Source organism: Mesoplodon mirus, assembly GCF_964341445.2.
Source record: "Mesoplodon mirus genome assembly, chromosome: 1".
In the NCBI taxonomy this organism is placed as follows: domain Eukaryota; kingdom Metazoa; phylum Chordata; class Mammalia; order Artiodactyla; family Ziphiidae; genus Mesoplodon; species Mesoplodon mirus.
The window spans coordinates 230,592,148-230,609,836 of NC_138976.1; the positions used below are offsets into that span (position 1 = coordinate 230,592,148).

At 41.6% G+C, this 17,689-nt stretch overlaps 1 protein-coding gene across 11 annotated transcripts in view; it reads left to right on the forward strand.

Annotated features, from left to right (window-relative positions):
* NEK1 (NIMA related kinase 1) overlaps window positions 1–17,689 on the forward strand; it is a 204,507-nt gene that overhangs the window by 96,988 nt on the left and 89,830 nt on the right. Inside the window, exon 18 of one of the 11 annotated variants that reach the window (XM_082625003.1) lies at window positions 8,520–9,305. The exons of 9 other annotated variants lie outside the window; for them this stretch is intronic. In XM_082625003.1, coding sequence (XP_082481129.1) covers window positions 8,520–8,762 — 243 coding nt within the window. In that variant the 3' untranslated portion in view covers window positions 8,763–9,305. Of the gene's footprint in view, window positions 1–8,519; window positions 9,306–17,689 lie in introns of those variants that run through there. One more of the 11 variants, XM_082625006.1, reaches the window with a different exon arrangement.

Genomic DNA, 17,689 nt, shown 5'->3' on the forward strand with positions numbered 1-17,689 from the left:
CACATCTGCTGCTGAGGCCTCTTCCCTACAGGCTGTGCTCATGACGCTTCTCATCGTAAACCCACGTGTGTACTTTCCTTACCTCTGGATTCCTTCTGTTCTTGGGACCACCAAGAGTTTCACGTGCTTGTGAGTGCTGCTATGCATTCACTTAACAACTTCTCAAGTGTAGAATTTTGGAAGAAGAGGAGGCCATGGTCTCTCTGCAGTCAGATATCAGTAGTTTCATTTTGTTGTTTTATCATTTTTAAAAGATGTGCTTTAGAAATCAGTGCATTTTTGACAGTGATTTTTATATGACTTTCCAAGATTTGTTTTGTTAACCTGTATAGAGTTTCTTCATTCCCTACATGACTATATGTATATGTGAAACTTTACTTTAGAAAAATGTGGCCAAAAAGTGAAGAATTTTTACTTTTCAGTATATTTGGGTGGGTGCATCATATATTACTTTCTTTATTCACTAATATAACAACAAGGCAGTGTGTTAAACACTTTGGGGTAATAGGTTAATTAATTGATTAAAGATGACTTAATTAAAGCTTACTCAGATATAGCTTCTCTCTGGAATAACTTAGAGTCTGGTGTTAGACAAGAATGTATATTCTGGAAGCGTGAGGTAAAGAACAAAGGCGAAAGCTGAGGTTAGCTGTGGGGATTTTAAGATTTTAAGTTCACACCATTTTCAGTTCTAAATTGGAACTTTTTTATGATGAGGTAGAGGGGCTGTTTAAAATCGGCCTCTCCTTTCCGTGCTGTATAACAAATTACCATAATGTAGTGGCTTAAAGCAACACAAATTTATGACCCAGTTTCTCCGGGCCAGGACTCTGGCACGTTGTAACAGTTCTCTGCTCCTGGTCTCCTGAGGCTGAGGTGGAGGTGTCAACGGCTGTGTCCTCAGCTGGAGGCTCAGCCGTCTTCACCGACCCCTCAGGGTGCTGGCAGGACTTCCCTCCCTGCTGCTGTGGAACTCAGGCCTCGCTGTCTGAGAGCTTTGACTGGGACCACATGGCCCCTTCATCTCAGCATCAAAGAACTCCCTGTGCATTAACCCCCCCACCTGCCGCTTCTACAACCAGCCAGGAAAACTGCATTTAATGGTCAGCTCACTGGTTTAACATCCCTCATCCCATTTATCGTGACCTAATCCTGGGGGTACAACCCATCAGACTTGCACACCTGGGGAGTGGGGGTGGGTATCAGGAAGCCTTGGGGGTCTTCTCCAGGTTCTGCCCGCCACAGTCCCTTTGCCTGTGACTTAGAGGCCGCGTCTGGGGATGTAGACAAGGTGAGGGGGAGGAGCTGTCTCGAGCCCATGCCTGGTGGTGGAGCACGCAACCCAGGCGTCCAAACAGAGCCTTGTGAGAGGTCAGCTGTATTAACATGAAGTTTAAATACAGTGAAATTCACCAGTGTTGGGTGTGTATCTGGATGAGTGTTGACAGGTGTATGTAGTCATGTAAACACTGCCACAATCACAGGACAGCTCCATTCCATCATTTCTTAAAAGGTTCCTCCTCTTGCCACCAGAGAAAAAACTGTCGGTATGTGAGATGATGGATGATAACCAAACTTACCATAGTGATCCTTTCTCAGCATATGCGTGTATCAAGTCATCATGTTGTACACCTTAAACTAACAGTGTCGTAAGTCAGTTGTGTCTCAGTAAAACTGGAGGAAGAAGTTTCCTTGTGCCCCGTGACAGTCAATCTTCTACCAGCTGTAGGCAACCACCGATCTGCTTCCTGTCACTGTGGTCTTGTTTCTTCTAGAATTTCATGTAAAATTATTGTACAGTGTATAGAGTTTTGAGGCTGGTGTGTATCAGTAGTTCTTTTTTATTCCTGAGTCATATTCCATCGTGTGGATGTACCACAGTTTGTTTGTTCAGTCCTCAGTTGATGGGCATTTGTGTAGTTTCTAAAAGAGATGCTTTTAAAGCTCACGGGAGTGGCCGATCATTAAATTCCCTCAATTATTTGCTCCCCATGCTCCCACAGAGCCCTTCTTTCTGAGTGGATATATCCCTCTTTATTATGTGTAACTCAGTTGATGACTGTTTTTACTCTCAAGACTTCTGAACACTGCTGGAGAAAGTTAAAGCTGTGATGACTAGTGTCAGATGGGTTTGTGGCCTCTGGTTTCAGCAGAGCTGTCAGTCCTTCTTGGCTGTCCCCTGCATCTCCGTGGTCAGCAGCCTCTCCTGTTGCCCACAGTGGGGACTTTCCTCCATGGTTTCATCTTCTTCCCTTTCTGTGAAGATTATCATGACATCACAGAGAAAATTGGGCTTAAGAATCCCACATTTCGTCACATTTTCTGCCTCCATACTTATAAACTTCTGCATAATGGTACCCAATCTATCCTTGTCTTCTCCAGTCTCAGAGAAGGATATAACTTCCTCTGTTCAACAGTAATCTTCCTATTCCTTCCTATTTGATGATTATAATGCTGGCAATTGTTAACATTGGTCATTTACTGGGTGCTTATGTGTCAGGCTTAGTTCTAAGTTCTATACCTGTATTCATTCACTTCTCATAGCAGTGCTCTGAGGCAGGTTCTGTCGTCTTCCCATCTTACATCTCACTGAGGCAGAGGTGGAGAGCTAAAGTGACAGCTTGAGCTTTACAGGAACCGAATGATAGATTACATCGTGTTTAAATCCCTGCGGTCTGACTTGAGAGCCCACGCTTTCCTGGCCTTATTGTCTGGGCCATGCTGTCTGTTCCCCCAAGGGTCCTCCTTACTCTATCACTTGTTTCCTCTCTTTTCTGACCTTCCCTTCTTTCCTGCATAGCCCATCAATATATTCATGTTTCTCACGTCCCCGGCTCCTTCCTTCTCTTCATAGCCAGACACCTCAAATGAATGAAGCTCTGTTCTCTGTCGTTGCTTACCCGCTATTCATAATCCTGTTGAAACAGAAGTCACCAATGTCCATCTTGCCAAATATAATAGAGTATTTTAAATCTTTATCTTACTTGACCTTTCTGTGACATTTGATCTCATGAGTTACTTCTTCAAAATTTCTTCCTTGCCTTCCGTGACACCAAATTCTCTTTGCTTATCCCATACTTTTCTGATTATTATTTCTTAATATCTTCTTCTACAGGATTCTCTTCTTCTTTAGTTTCTAAGGCTGATGTTTCCTGGGGTTCTGTCCTTGGTTATTTTTCACTGTAAGTTAATACCCTGGGGTGATCTCACTTACTATTCTACAAGGGACTGGTGACCTCAAAGTCTCTTGTCAGTTACACAGACTACCCTCCTAACTTCCATCCTGTCTAGAGGCCTTCTGGACATCATTTCCTAGCGGTCACATAGGCACCTTATTATTATTATTTTTTTTTCTTTTTGCGGTATGCGGGCCTCTCACTGTTGTGGCCTCCCCCGTTGCGGAGCACAGGCTCCGGATGCACAGGCCCAGCGGCCATGGCTCACGGGCCCAGCCGCTCCGCGGCATATGGGATCCTCCCAGACCGGGGCACGAACCCGTATCCCCTGCATCGGCAGGCGGACTCTCAACCACTGCGCCACCAGGGAGGCCCTAGGCACCTTATTTTTAAATTTTCCTTTTATTATGTAAATCATCATACAATAACATTAACTTTATTTTTCTTCTCCAGTTCTGTGAATTTTAACACAAGTATAAATTCACGTACACACCACCACAGTCAGGATACAGAACCGTTCCATCACCCCAAAACTCTCCCGTGCTCTCTCAACATAGTCATGCTGTCCCCTCACCCCTAATACCCTGGCAGCCACTGTCTGTTCTCCATTACTATGGTTTTGTCTTTTCAAGAAGGTCTTATATGGTATTCATGTGTGGTGTATATAATAGTATATAACCTTTAGCGGTTGGCTTCTTTCATTCACCTTAATGCTGTTCATCCAAGTTGCTACATATATGAGTAACTTTTTCTTTTCTGTTTTTGAGTAGTATTCCATTGTATGGATGTGTTACAGTTCCTTTATTCATTCACCCACTGAGGGACATTTGGGTTGTTTCTAGTTTTTGGTAATTATAATCAGTGCTGCTTTGATCATTCATTTACAGGTGTTTGGAGAAGAGTAAGTTTTTGTTTCTCTAGGATAAATGCCCAAGAGTGGCTTTTCTGGATCATGTGGTAAGTGTAGACTTAACTTGAGTTTCCAAAAGTCAGCCATTTGCCAGAGCACTCGCACCTTTCTGCCTTCTTAGCAGCAGTGATCAAGAGCGCCCATTGCCCCACATCCTCATCAGCATTCGGTATTGTCTCTGTCTTTTATTTTGGCCATCTAATCTATGTAAAGGGGTATCTCATTGTGGTTTGATTTGCATTTCTCTAAATGTTAATGATGTTGAATCCCTTTTCATGTGCTTATTTGTGATCCTTATATCCTCTTTAGAGAACTGTGTGTCTGAGTAATTTGTCCATGTTAATTGTGTTGTGTTGTTACTGTTTTGCTTTGAGAGTTCTTTATATTATGGACAAATCTTTTATTGGGTAAGTGATTTGCCAATATTTTCTCCTAGGTGGCAGTTTGGCTTATCATTCTCTTAACAATATTTTTCACAGAGCTCAAGGTGTTAACTTCGATAAAGTGTACGTTTTTAGGTTTCTTGTTTATGGATCATGCTTTTGCTCTATCATTTCTAAAAACTCTCTGCCTATCCAGCAGTCATGAAGATTTGCTCCTATTTTTCAAAAAAATTTTATAGTTTTACTTATAACCTTTAGATCTATGATCTATGAAAGAAAATGTTTTTGGTGTGGTAAAATACACAAAACATAAAATTTTCTGTCTTAACCATTTAAAAATACACAATTCAGTAGCATAAGGTACATTCACAATGTTATCTTCCTTCTGCTTGATTTCTGTTTATTTTGCTCTTTTCTGGTCTTTTAAGGTTGAAGCTTAGATAGCTGAGGGTGAGACCTTTTTTCTTTTCTAATATTGGTATTGCATGCTGTAAATTTCCCTCTAAGCACTGCTTTAGTTGCACCCGGCAAATTTTTCTGTGTTCTATTTTCATTTTCATTCAGTTCAAAATTTATTGTAATTTCCCTTGAAACATCCTCTTTGGCCCATGGATTACTTAGAAATGGGTTAATTTCCAAGTGTTTGGACATTTTCCTACTTTTTTCTGTTGTTTTCTGGTTTTATTTTATGATCAGAGAACATACTTTGTAGAACTTCATTCAGTCATTTTACATTTGTTAGGGTTTGTACTTTGATCTAGAATATGATCTATCTTTGTGAATGTTCCACATGCATTGAAAAGAATGTGTACCCTGCTGTGGTTGGGTGGAGTGCTATATGTTTCAATTAGATCCAGTGAGTTGATGGTGCTTTTTAGTACTTGATCCACGCTGACATTATGCCAACATTGTTTGATACTGAGGTAGGAGAGTTGAAGCCTTCAAATATAATTGTAGATTTATCTGTTTCTCCTTTTAGTTTGGTCAGTTTTTCCTTTCTTTCTTTCTTTCTTTCTTTTTTTTTTTTTTTTTAGAGAGCATTTAGAATTGTTGGGGTTTTAGAGTGAATTGACCTTTCTTACCAAAATGTAATCTCTTTTTGTTCCTCGTATTAGTGAAGGGGTTCGTTTTTGTTTTGCCGTGTAACAAATTAGCACAAGTTAGTGGCTTTTAACAACATGTATTTGTTATCTCATTTTCAACTGCATGAAGGGTCGGTGCCCCAAACCCCTTGTTGTTCCTGGGTCAGCTGTAAACACTATTTTACTGCTTCAATTTGGAATGTAGAAATTTTTCCATCATGTAGGTACCCTTACCCTCTCCCCTTTATGCCATAGTTGTCTTATATATTACGTTTACATACATTTAAATCCTCATTAGGCCGTGTTATAAATTTTGCTTGCAACTTCAAACATGTTTAAGAAGGCAGTAGGTCAGGAATACTTTCTAATATTTACACAAATATTTACCATTTTTCTTGCTATTCACTCATTCCTAATGATCCAAGTTTCTTCTTATATAATTTCTCTCTGTCTGAAGAAATTCCTTTGGCAGTTCTTTTAGGTTAGGTGTGTTGGCTATAAATCCTCTTAGTTTTATTTCATCTTTATTTCTAAACAGTATTTTCGATGGTTGTAGTATTTGGGGTTGACAGTTCATTTCTGTTTTCATTTAAAAAGTTACTTCACTGCTTTCTGTCCTCCATAGTTTTTGAAGAGAAATCCTCACCTTTATTTCTCCTGCAGGTATGTCTTATTTTTCTCTGGATGCTTCCAGATTCTTTCTTTGTCCTTAGTTTCCAGCAGTGTGATTAAGTTGTCTCTGGGCATGGATTTCTTTAGGTTTATTCTGTTGGTGGTTTGGTAAGTTTCTTGAACTTGTAGATTTATGCCTTATGCCATGTTTGAGCCATGATTTCTTCAAATATTTTTTCAGCTCTGTGCTCTTTCTCTTCTCTGGTTCTCTGATGACATGAATGTTAGACCTTTTGTTCTTGTTCCACAGGTTTGTGAAGCTCTGTTCAGTTTTTTACAGTTTTTTTCTCTGTTGTTCAGATTGGTTAATTTCTGTTGTTTTCAGGTTCACTTCCTCTTTCTGCTTTCATCTTTATTCTGCTTATTTGGTCCAGCCAGGGAGGGTTTTATTTTGGTAATTGTATTTTTTCATTTCTTGTGTTTCCATTTGGTTTTTCCTTGTTTCTTTTCTTTCTCTGCTAGTATTTTCTATGTTAACCTTTTTTCACCACTTGATTGCTGTTCAAATACTTTTAAAATAGTTTCTTTGAAGTTTTTGTCATATAATTATATCATCTCTTTCATCTAATCATAATCTGTCTATTGTATATTCCCAGGTAGGTTGAGATTTTTGTTGTTTTTCATGTGCTGATTAATTTTGAGTTGTACCCTGGACATTTGGAATATTACATTATTAGACTTTGGATTTTGTTTAAATTTTATGGAGGCTGTTGATTTCATTTGTTTTAGCAGGCAGTTGACCTGTCAGGGTCAGGCTTCAAATTCCTGTTTTCCTTTTGTCCGTCGTGTGCACTGTGCAGTGTTGTCTGCCCGGGATTTGGGTGGAAGTCTGTCGGCCAGCCCTGTGCTCATGCAGAGCAGGGTCTTGTCCACACACAGGTGTAGGCAACCCCAGGACTTTATAACAACTCTGGGGCCATTTTCCGGAGCCCCGCAGCGTGCCATTGGTCTGATGCCCACCTTTTCCCTGGGCTCACCTCTCAGTCTGAGGCCTCGCATACCTAGGGCTCCCTCACTCCTAGAGTGAAGCAGTGGGAGGAGAGACAGACAGACAGAGGCAGAGAAAGTAGCAGAGAGGCAGAGGCCACAGGCTTTGCTCTGGCCTTTTTTTTTTTTTGCGGTACGCAGGCCTCTCACTGCTGTGGCCTCTCCCGTTGCGGAGCACAGGCTCCGGACGCGCAGGCTCAGCGGCCATGGCTCACGGACCCAGCTGCTCCGCGGCATGTGGGATCTTCCCGGACCGGGGCACGAACCCGTGTCCCCTGCATCGGCAGGCGGACTCTCAGCCACTGCGCCACCAGGGAAGCCCTGCTCTGGCTTTTGGAGTATCAACGTCACAGGAGACAAAGGGTTCCTCTCTCACCGTTGTAGTTCCCAGAAGCTCCTCTTTCTGTCTCAGCTGCCACCACAGCAGTGAGCTTTCCTGGGGGCTGCAGCACAAGAAAAAAAGGAGAGAGAAAGAAAAAAACTGGAACATTTCCTACTTGCTCCTTAAGTTTTCCCTCCCCACTCCGGAACTGGAAGAGATAACCAGTTACTGCTATCATTACCAGAGTGCTCAGTTTCGGGGTTTTGGCCAAGTTAGGTTTAGGCCAGAAGATACTGCAGTTTTAAAAATGTGGTACCTCATCGTGCATTTACAGGTACTCTGAGCTCTGGCATTCTCAACTCTGCCTGCCTCTGTTTACTTTTCAGGGTCCCCAGATGTGCCTGCACTTTATCATGTGTTCATTGGGAAAGGGGGTGTGTGTGCTTCCATCTTACCCAGGACTAGAGCTCTCTGTACTTCATTCTTTTATTTCCAAAACCAAATTCACTTCATTGTCTTCAGACCCATGGCCCTTCCTGTAGTACCCATCCTGCTGCAGAGAATCACCATCAAAGATGGCTTGACTTTGGGGGTTCTGGTTTGAAAGCCATCTCGTAGCATCTTCTGTCACGTCCCACCCAGCTCATAGCCAGTCAGCGACCAGATCGCGTTTCCTGCCTTCTGAATATCCCGTAGCCACCTCCTCCTTTCTGTTTTTGTTATTTTTGCCCTTGTTGAGATCCTTACCTCTTGTTAGTCTTTTCATCTCACCGCTTCTAACTGAAGATCCTTCTAATGCATCTTTGGCTTGGGCTGCCAAGGTGATCTTTCTAAAGCCACATGGAACACATTGCCCATATGCTTGGAATTACTCAGTGGTGGTTTATTGTTTAGAGGATAAATTAAACCTGGTAGCTTAGCACAAGGGGCCTACCCTTTGTCTTTCTTACTGCTCTTGATTTTCCCGTTCCCTTCTTATCCCTTCAGCTTCAACCCTACCAGACTACGTACAGTTCCCGGAAGACACTGTCTCTAGTTTTTACTGAGATTCCATCTGCCTTATCTTCGTGGGAGAGTTCATGGTACTTTTCTGTTGCCTTGTTGGCTTGGGGACTGTGGCCGAGGCTGTGGGAGAGATTCAGGGGGAAGGTAGACATGTTTTTACTGCCACTGCATTTCTTTCCTGCTGAGGAGGAGATGGTGATTAACTCTAGAAATAATTACTGTTAATTTGCACAGCATCTTAGGTAGTTTATGTAAAGCTTTCTGATTTTGCCAGCCTCGTGTATCTTCAAAGAGTAGACATTCTGTTATTGCCATGGGAAAACAATTGATTCTGTGCCACAGGTCTGTACTGCACGTTTATGCTGCACAGGCTGGAGCAGGAAGACTTGGCTGCTCTGAGAGTTTATCAGCTCTAACGAATCAGCTGGGGAGCCTCAGGGAGGAGAGGCCTCGGGGAGAGCCTTGCAGTCTCCTCTGAAAACAGCCAGGAGCCTGGAAACCGTCGCTCACTCAGCGTGAGGTGCTGAGTCAGTCAGCCCTGTGTCTTGTGTAGGAGACCCTCCTTAGCCCAGCGGCATTCATGTTGGGAAAAGCCACTTAAAGTAAATCCAGTTAAAATAGAGACACACATTTTGTAGTAAAGAGTGGAAAAAGGGTTTGATTGGGATTTTACCTTGAAAAATGAAATTTAAAAATGATTTTGTCTTATGTTTGTTGGAATTTTGGATATACTTCCAAGTCCATATTGATTCTGAAAGTAACTAACTTGAGGAGCATTATAATTTTTATGTTAGAATTGTATAATGAATACAGTATGTATTTTATCAAATCCAAGATACAACTATAAGGCATACTGTTATTTTAGATATGACTAAAAGAGAAAAAATCTTGCCAATTTAACTTGATACAATGCTTTTTATCACGTAACCTTTTTATTTTATACCTGTTGAAATAAGTCTTTTGGATTTTTTTTATTATGTTATTCTTGAGCATCCATACAAAGGAAACTATGAATGAAATAAATTGGTAAAGGTATTCATTCCTAAATCTACTTTCATACTTTGACTTTCCAATCATTCGTTTTTAAAATCAGGGTCATTGATGTTCACGTTTTCTCCAATACTATTATCCTCTGTGCCACCAAACGCACTGAGACTCCAGCGATTCTTAAAAGAGAACCCCAGTTTTCTCTCGGAGTCGGCACCAGTCTGCAAGCTCTGGTGCTGGTGCTTTCTTGCTCTTATCAGAGGGAATCAATGGAAGGTTTTCAACAACTGCTGGGCTCCTGTTTCCTCTTGAGCAAGCCAGTACGTGATTTCTTTAATTTAAAACTGAGGAGTTGAGGTTTTCCAGTTATAACACCAAGAAATAAAAAATTGACAAAGTTCATACATTCTCAGGCAGTAACATCTATGTTGTAACTGCTGCCTGGCCCACAGTTCATAAGATTATAACAGATCATAGAGATGCTATTGATTGTAAGATGCACCCCATTTCAGAGATCTTAAAGTGTGAACAATGTTCATATTAGAATTGGTGAAAGATGGTATACCCTCACTTCACGATTTTTGTATGTTTCAGTTTTTATAACTATATTATAAAAGAGGGCTGTTTCTTGTGAAAATGGCTGAGATTTTGGCAGTTTTCCAAAGATCATTTCTGAATTTTTTAATACCCATAATATTTTGAAGGACCAACATCATAATTCTTTGCACTTTTTAAAAATTCACTTAATTTATCTAATCCTTTTGTATTTGTGGACAGTTTTGTGTGTGATTTGAAAATTTTTCCAGTATCATTATCATCTTCATGAAACCCTTCATCTTTGGCAAGATTAATAATTTTCTTTGTCAGTCAGTTTGCATGAGACATGCACTATGTTGTCAGCTATTTACAACAGTCAACAATCAGGGAGAGATGGATCAACAGAGACCTTGATGTGATGAATGAGGAGAAACTGGTGTTACTTGGGGACTACTTTTGTAGTGGTCATTAATGCTTATTTTTGGACTCTGACAGCATTCAGCATTGTCACTACTGAGATATTTATATAACAACTGTACCTATAGCCCAGGACTGTGATGGATATTTATGGTAATAACCCTGACTCTTCAGGAAAAATATATTAACACCAGTGATTTAAGGCAGCACATAATAAACATTTTTCCACTGATAAATATTAATACTCATGATTTGTTTGCACAGTTTGAAAATGTATATATATTACACTGTGGTTTATCCTTATAACCAGTCATAAAATATCCATTTTGCTGATGAAGAGAAGGAGTCTTAAAGAGGTTGTGACAGATACACGTCTTAAACCTAATATGTGTTTTCTAATATTTACAATGTCATTAATAATCAAACCTAAACAGTTAAGAATAAGTTCTGAGTCTTAAAGATTAATCCTCTAGAATTGGGAAACTGCTATAGTTAATTGATAGTAGTTATTTGATCAGTACATTTTATTAACTGCTGTGGGAAATCATAATGATTACAGCATTGTTTCTGTGGCAAAATGAAATCAAAGTCCCCGACCTGTGAATAAGCATTTGGGACATAAATAATTTTTAGGTTGAATTGTAATTTAAAGTAACCATGGATTTCAGAGTAATTTCATATGCTTGTATGCGAATTCAAAATTTTCCCTGTTCAGGTAATTTGAAAATTTTTAAAAATGCAGGTTAAGGAAAGTCTTAACAAGTAAGGCTTCAAGCCAGGTGGTTTGTTTGTTTCTTTTTCTCTGAGCAGTATTTATAAAAATTAACTAAAGTTACTTAGAATCTAATCCTGACAGTAATTCTCTGCGGTGGGGATTTTCATTCCAAGGTCACAGGTTGTGAAACTGACTCAGTCATTAGTACTTTGCCCGAGATCACTTGGTATGTCCAGAGGCAGCATGCAAGCCCAGTGCGTCTGACTTTCAAGATCATTCTTCTAGCTATTTTGCTTTGCTGTTTGTTCCTTTTTAAATTCCATATTAGTATTTGCTTTACTTTAGGTAAAACTTGTGGATTTTATGATTTTGTAGTGCAGGGATAGACAGACCTTTTCTGTAAAAGGGCAGATAGTCACTGTTTTAGGCTTTGCAGCCCATAGGCTGTCCTTAGTAACGACTCAACTCTGCTGTGGCAGTGAAAGCCGAAGCAAATGGGCGGGGCTGTGCTGGTAAAACCTTATCTAGGAGACCTTCAAGATGGCGGAGGAGTGAGACTTGGAGATCACCTTTCTCCTCACAGATATATCAGAAATACATCTACATGTGGAACAGCTCCTACAGAACACCTACTGAACGCTGGCAGAAGACCTCAGACCTCCCAAAAGGCAAGAAACTCCCCCACGTATCTGGGTAGGGCAAAAGAAAAAAGAAAAAACAGAGACAAAAGAATAGGGACAGGACCTGCACCAATGAGAGGGAGCCGTGAAGGAGGAAAGGTTTCCACACACTAGAAGCCCCTTCGCGGGCAGAGACTGCGGGTAGTGGAGGGGGAAGCTTCGGAGCCGCGGAGGAGAGCGCAGCCACAGGGGTGTGGAGGGCAAAGTGGAGAGATGCCCACACACAGGATCGGTGCTGACCAGTGCTCACCAGCCAGAGAGGGTTGTCTGCTTATCCGCCGGGGCGGGCAGGGGCTGGGAGCTGAGGCTCAGGCTTCGGAGGTCAGATTCCAGGGAGAGGACTGGGGTTGGCGGCGTGAAGACAGCCTGAAGCTAGTGCGCCACAGCTAGCCATGAGGGAGTCCGGGGAAAAGTCTGGACCTGCCTAAGAGGCAAGAGACCATTGTTGCGGGGTGTGCGAGGAGAGGGCATTCAGAGCACCACCTAAATGAGCTCCAGGGCATGAGCTGCGGCTATCAGCGTGGACCCCAGAGATGGGCATGAGATGCTAAGGCTGCTGCTGCAGCCACCAAGAAGCCTGTGTGCAAACACAGGTTACTCTCCACACCTCCCCTCCCAGGAGCCTGTGCAGCCTGCCACTGCCAGGGTCCCGCGATCCAGGGACAACTTCCCTGGGAGAACGCACGGCGCCTTCAGGCTGGTGCAACATCAGGCCAGCCTCTGCCGCCGCAGGCTCGCCCCGCATTCCATGCCCCTCCCTCCCCGCTGTCTGAGTGAGCCAGAGCCCCTAATCAGCGGCTCCTTTAACCCCGTCCTGTCTGAGCAAAGAACAGACGCCCTCAGGCGACCTACACGCGGAGGCGGGTCCAAACCAAAAGCTGAACCCCAGGAGCTGTGGGAACAAAGAAGAGAAGGGAAATCTCTCCCAGCAGCCTCAGAAGCAGCGGATTAACTCTCCACAATCAACTTGATGTACCCTGCATCTGTGGAATACATGAATAGACAACAAATCATCCCAAATTGAGGAGATGGGCTTGCGGAGCAACGATGTATATATATTTTTCCTTTTTGTGTATGTGTATGCTTCTGTGTGTGATTTTGTCTGTACAGCTTTGCTTTTACCATTTGTCCTAGGGTCCTGTCTGTCTGTTTTTTTGGCTTGTTTGTTTTTTAGTATAGTTTTTAGCGCTTGTTATCATCGGTGTATTTGTTTTTCGGTTTCGTTGCTCTCTTCTTTCTTTTTTTTAATTACTTTTTAATTTTAAAAAATTTTTTATTTTAATAACTTTATTTTTCTTCCTTTCTTCCTTCCTTCCTTCCTTCCTTCCTTCCTTCCTTCCTTTCTTTCTCTCTCCCTCTCTCTCTCTCTCTCTCTCCCTCCCTCCCTCGCTCCCTCTCTCCCTCCCTCCCTCTCTCCCTCTCCCTCTCTCCCTCTCCCTCTCTCTCCCTTTCTCTCCCTCTCTTTTCTTCTGGGCCGTGTGGCTGACAGGGTCTTGGTGCTCCGGCCAGGTGTCAGGCCTGTGTCTCTGAGGTGGAGAGCCAAGTTCAGGACATTGGTCCACCAGAGACCTCCCAGATCCACGTAATAACAAACGGTGAAAGCTCTCCCAGAGATCTCCATCTCAGTGCTAAGCCCCAGCTCCACTAAACGACCAGCCAGCTACAGTGCTGGACACCCTATGCCAAACAACTAGCAAGACAGGAACACAACCCCACCCACTAGCAGAGAGTCTGCCTAAAATCATAATAAACTCAGAGACACCCCAGAACACACCACTGGGTACAGACTTGCCCACCAGAAAGACAAGATCCAGCCTCATCCACCAGAACACACACACTAGTCCCCTCCACCAAGAAGCCTACACAACCCACTGAACCAACCATAGCCACTGGGGGCAGACACCAAAAACAACAGGAACTATGAACCTGCAGCTTGCGAAAAGGAGACCCCAAACACAGTAAGTCAAACAAAATAAGACAGAGAAGCACACAACAGATGAAGGAGCAAAGTAAAAACCCACCAGACCAAGAAATGAAGAGGAAATAGGCAGTCTACCTGAAAAAGAATTCAGAGTAATGATAGTAAAGGTGATCCAAAATCTTGGAAATAGAATGGAGGAAATACAAGAAACTTTTAACAAAGACCTAGAAGAACGAAAGAGTAAACAAAGAATGATGACGAGCACAATAAATGAAATTAAAAATTCTCTAGAAGGAGTCAACAGCAGAATAACTGAGGCAGAAGAACAGATAAGTGACCTGGAAGATAAAATAGTAGAAATAACTACCGCAAAGCAGAATAAAGAAAAAAGAATGAAAAGAATTGAGGACACTCACAGAGACCTCTGGGACAATATTAAACACACCACCATTTCAATTATAGGGATCCCAGAAGAAGAAGAGAAAGAAAGGGACTGAGAAAATGTTTAAAGAGATTATAGTTGAAAACTTCCCTAATATGGGAAAGGAAATAGTTAATCAAGTCCAGGAAGGGCAGAGAGTCCCATACAGGATAAATCCAAGGAGAAACACGCCAAGACACATATTAATCAAACTATTAAAAATTAAATACAAAGAAAAATATTAAAAACCACAAGAGAAAAACAACAAATAACTTACAAGCGAATTCCAATAAGGTTAACAGCTGATTTTTCAGCAGAAACTCTGCAAGCTAGAAGGGAGTGGCAAGACATACTTAAAGTGATGAAAGGGAAAAACCTACAACCAAGATTACTCTACCCAGCAAGGGTCTCATTCAGATTCGACAGAGAAATTAAAACCTTTACAGACAAGTAAAAGCGAAGAGAATTCAGCACCACCACACCAGCTTTACAACAAATGCTAAAGGAAGTTCTCTAGGCAGGAAACACAAGAGAAGGAAAAGACCTACAATAACAAATGCAAAACAACTAAGAAAATGGTAATAGGAACGCACATATCAATAATTACCTTAAATGTAAATGGGTTAAATGCTCCAACCAAAAAACATAGACTGGCTGAATGGATACAAGAATAAGACCTGTATATATGCTGTCTGCAAGAGACCCACTTCAGTCCTAGGGACACATGCAGACTAAAAGTGAAAGGATGGAAAAGATATTCCATGGAAATGGAAATCAAAAGAAAGCTTGAGGGCTTCCCTGGTGGCGCAGTGGTTGAGACTCCGCCTGCCGATGCAGGGGACGTGGGTTCGTGCCCTGGTCCGGGGGGATCCTGCGTGCCGCGGAGCGGCTGGGCCCGTGAGCCGTGGCTGCTGGGCCTGCGCGTCCGGAGCCTGTGCTCCGCAACGGGAGAGGCCACAGCAGTGAGAGGCCCACGTACAGCCAAAAAAAAAAAAAAAAAAAAAAGCTTGAGTAGCAATTCTCATATCAGACAAAATAGACTTTAAAATAAAGACTATTACAAGAGACAAAGAGGGACACTACATAATGATCAAGGGATCAATCCAAGAAGAAGATATAACAATTGTAAATATTTATGCACACAATATAGGAGAACCTCAGTATGTAAGGCAAATGCTAACAGCCATAAAAGGAGAAACCGACAGTAACACAATCACAGTACGGGACTTTAACACCCCACTTTCACCAATGGACAGATCATCCAAAATGAAAATAAATAAGGAAACACAAGCTTTACGTGATACATTAAACAAGATGGACTTAATTGATATTTATAGGACATTCCATCCAAAAATAACAGGAAACACTTTCTTCTCAAGTGCTCATGGAACATTCTCCAGGATAGATCATATCTTGGGTCACAAATCAAGCCTTGATAAATTTTAGAAAATTGAAATCATGTCAAGTATGTTTTCCGACTACAGTACTATGAGACTAAATATAAATTAGAGGAAAAAATCTGTAAAACGTACAAACACATGGAGGTGAAACAATACACTACTTAATAACCAAGAGATCACTGAAGAAAACAAAGAGGAAATCAAAAAATACCTAGAGACAAATGACAATGAAAACAAGACGACCCAAAGCCTATGGCATGCAGCAAAAGCAGTTCTAAGAGGGAAGTTTACAGCAATACAATCCTACCTCAAGAAACAAGAAACATCTCAAGTAAACAACCTAACGTTACACCTAGAGCAATTAGAGAAAGAACCAAAAAAACCCCAAAGTTAGCAAAAGGAAAGAAATCATAAAGATCAGATCAGAAATAAATGAAAAAGAAATGAAGGAAACAATAGCAAAGATAAATAAAACTAAAAGCTGGTTCTTTGAGAAGATAAACAAAATTGATAAACCATTAGCCACACTCATCAACAAAATAAGGAAGACTCGGGCTTCCCTGGTGGCGCAGTGGTTGGGAGTCCGCCTGCTGATGCAGGGGACATGGGTTCGTGCCCCGTCTGGGAGGATCCCGCGTGCTGCGGAGTGGCTGGGCCCGTGGGCCATGGCCGCTGGGCCTGGGCCTCCGGAGCCTGTGCTCTGCGGCGGGAGAGGCCACGGCAGTGAGAGGCCCGCGTACTGCAAAAAAAAAAAAAAAAAAGGAAGACTCATCAATACAATTAGAAATGAAAAAGGAGAAGTAACAACTGACACTGCAGAAATACAGAGGATCACAAGAGACTACTACAAGCAACTCTGTGCCAATAAAATGGACAATGTGGAAGAAATGGACAAATTCTTAGAAAAGCACAACCTTCCAAGACTGAACCAGGAAGAAATAGAAAATATAATCAGACCAATCCCAAGCATTGAAATTGAGACTGTGATTTAAAATCTTCCAAAAAACAAAAGTGCAGGACCCAATGGCATCACAGGTAAATTCTATCAAACATTTAGAGAAGAGGTAACACCTGTCCTTCTCAAACTTTTCCCAAATATAGCAGAGGGAGGAACACTCCCAAACTCATTCTATAAGGCCACCATCACCCTGATACCAAAACCAGACAATGATGTCACAAAGAAAGAAAACCACGGGCCAGTATCACTGATGAACATAGTGATATAGATGCAAAAATCCTCAACAAAATACTAGCACACAGAATCCAATGGTACATTAAAAGGATCATACACCATGATCAAGTGGGGTTTATCCCAGGAATGCAAGGATTCTTCAATGTAAGCAAATCAATCAATTTGATACGCCATATTAACAATTTGAGGAATAAAAACCATATGATCATCTCAGTAGATGCAGAAAAAGCTTTCGACAAAATTCAACACCCATTTATGAAACAACCCTCCAGAAAGTTGGCATAGAGGGAACATATCATAATAAAGGCCATATATGACAAACCCACAGCCAACATCGTTCTCAATGGTGAAAAACTGAAACCATTTCCACTAAGGTCAGGAACAAGACAAGGTTGCCCATTCACACCACTATTATTCAACATAGTTTTGTAAGTTTTAGCCATAGCAGTCAAAGAAGAAAAAGAAAGAAAAGGAATCCAAATCGGAAAAGGAGAAGTAAAGCTGTCATTGTTTGCCGATGACATGGTACTATACATAGAGAATCCTAAAGATGCTACCAGAAAACTACTAGAGCTAATCAATGAATCTGGTAAAGTAGCAGGATACAAAATTTACAGATTTCTTGCATTCCTCTACACTAATGATGAAAAATCTGAAAGAGAAATTAAGGAAACACTCCCATTTACCACTGCAACAAAAAGAATATAATAATTAGGAATAAACCTACCTAACTAAGGAGACAAAAGACCTATATGCAGGAAACTATAAGACACTGATGAAAGAAATTAAAGGTGATACAAACAGATAGTGAGATACACCATATTCTTGGATTGGAAGAATCAACATTGTGAAAATGCCTATACTACCCAAAGCAGTCTACAC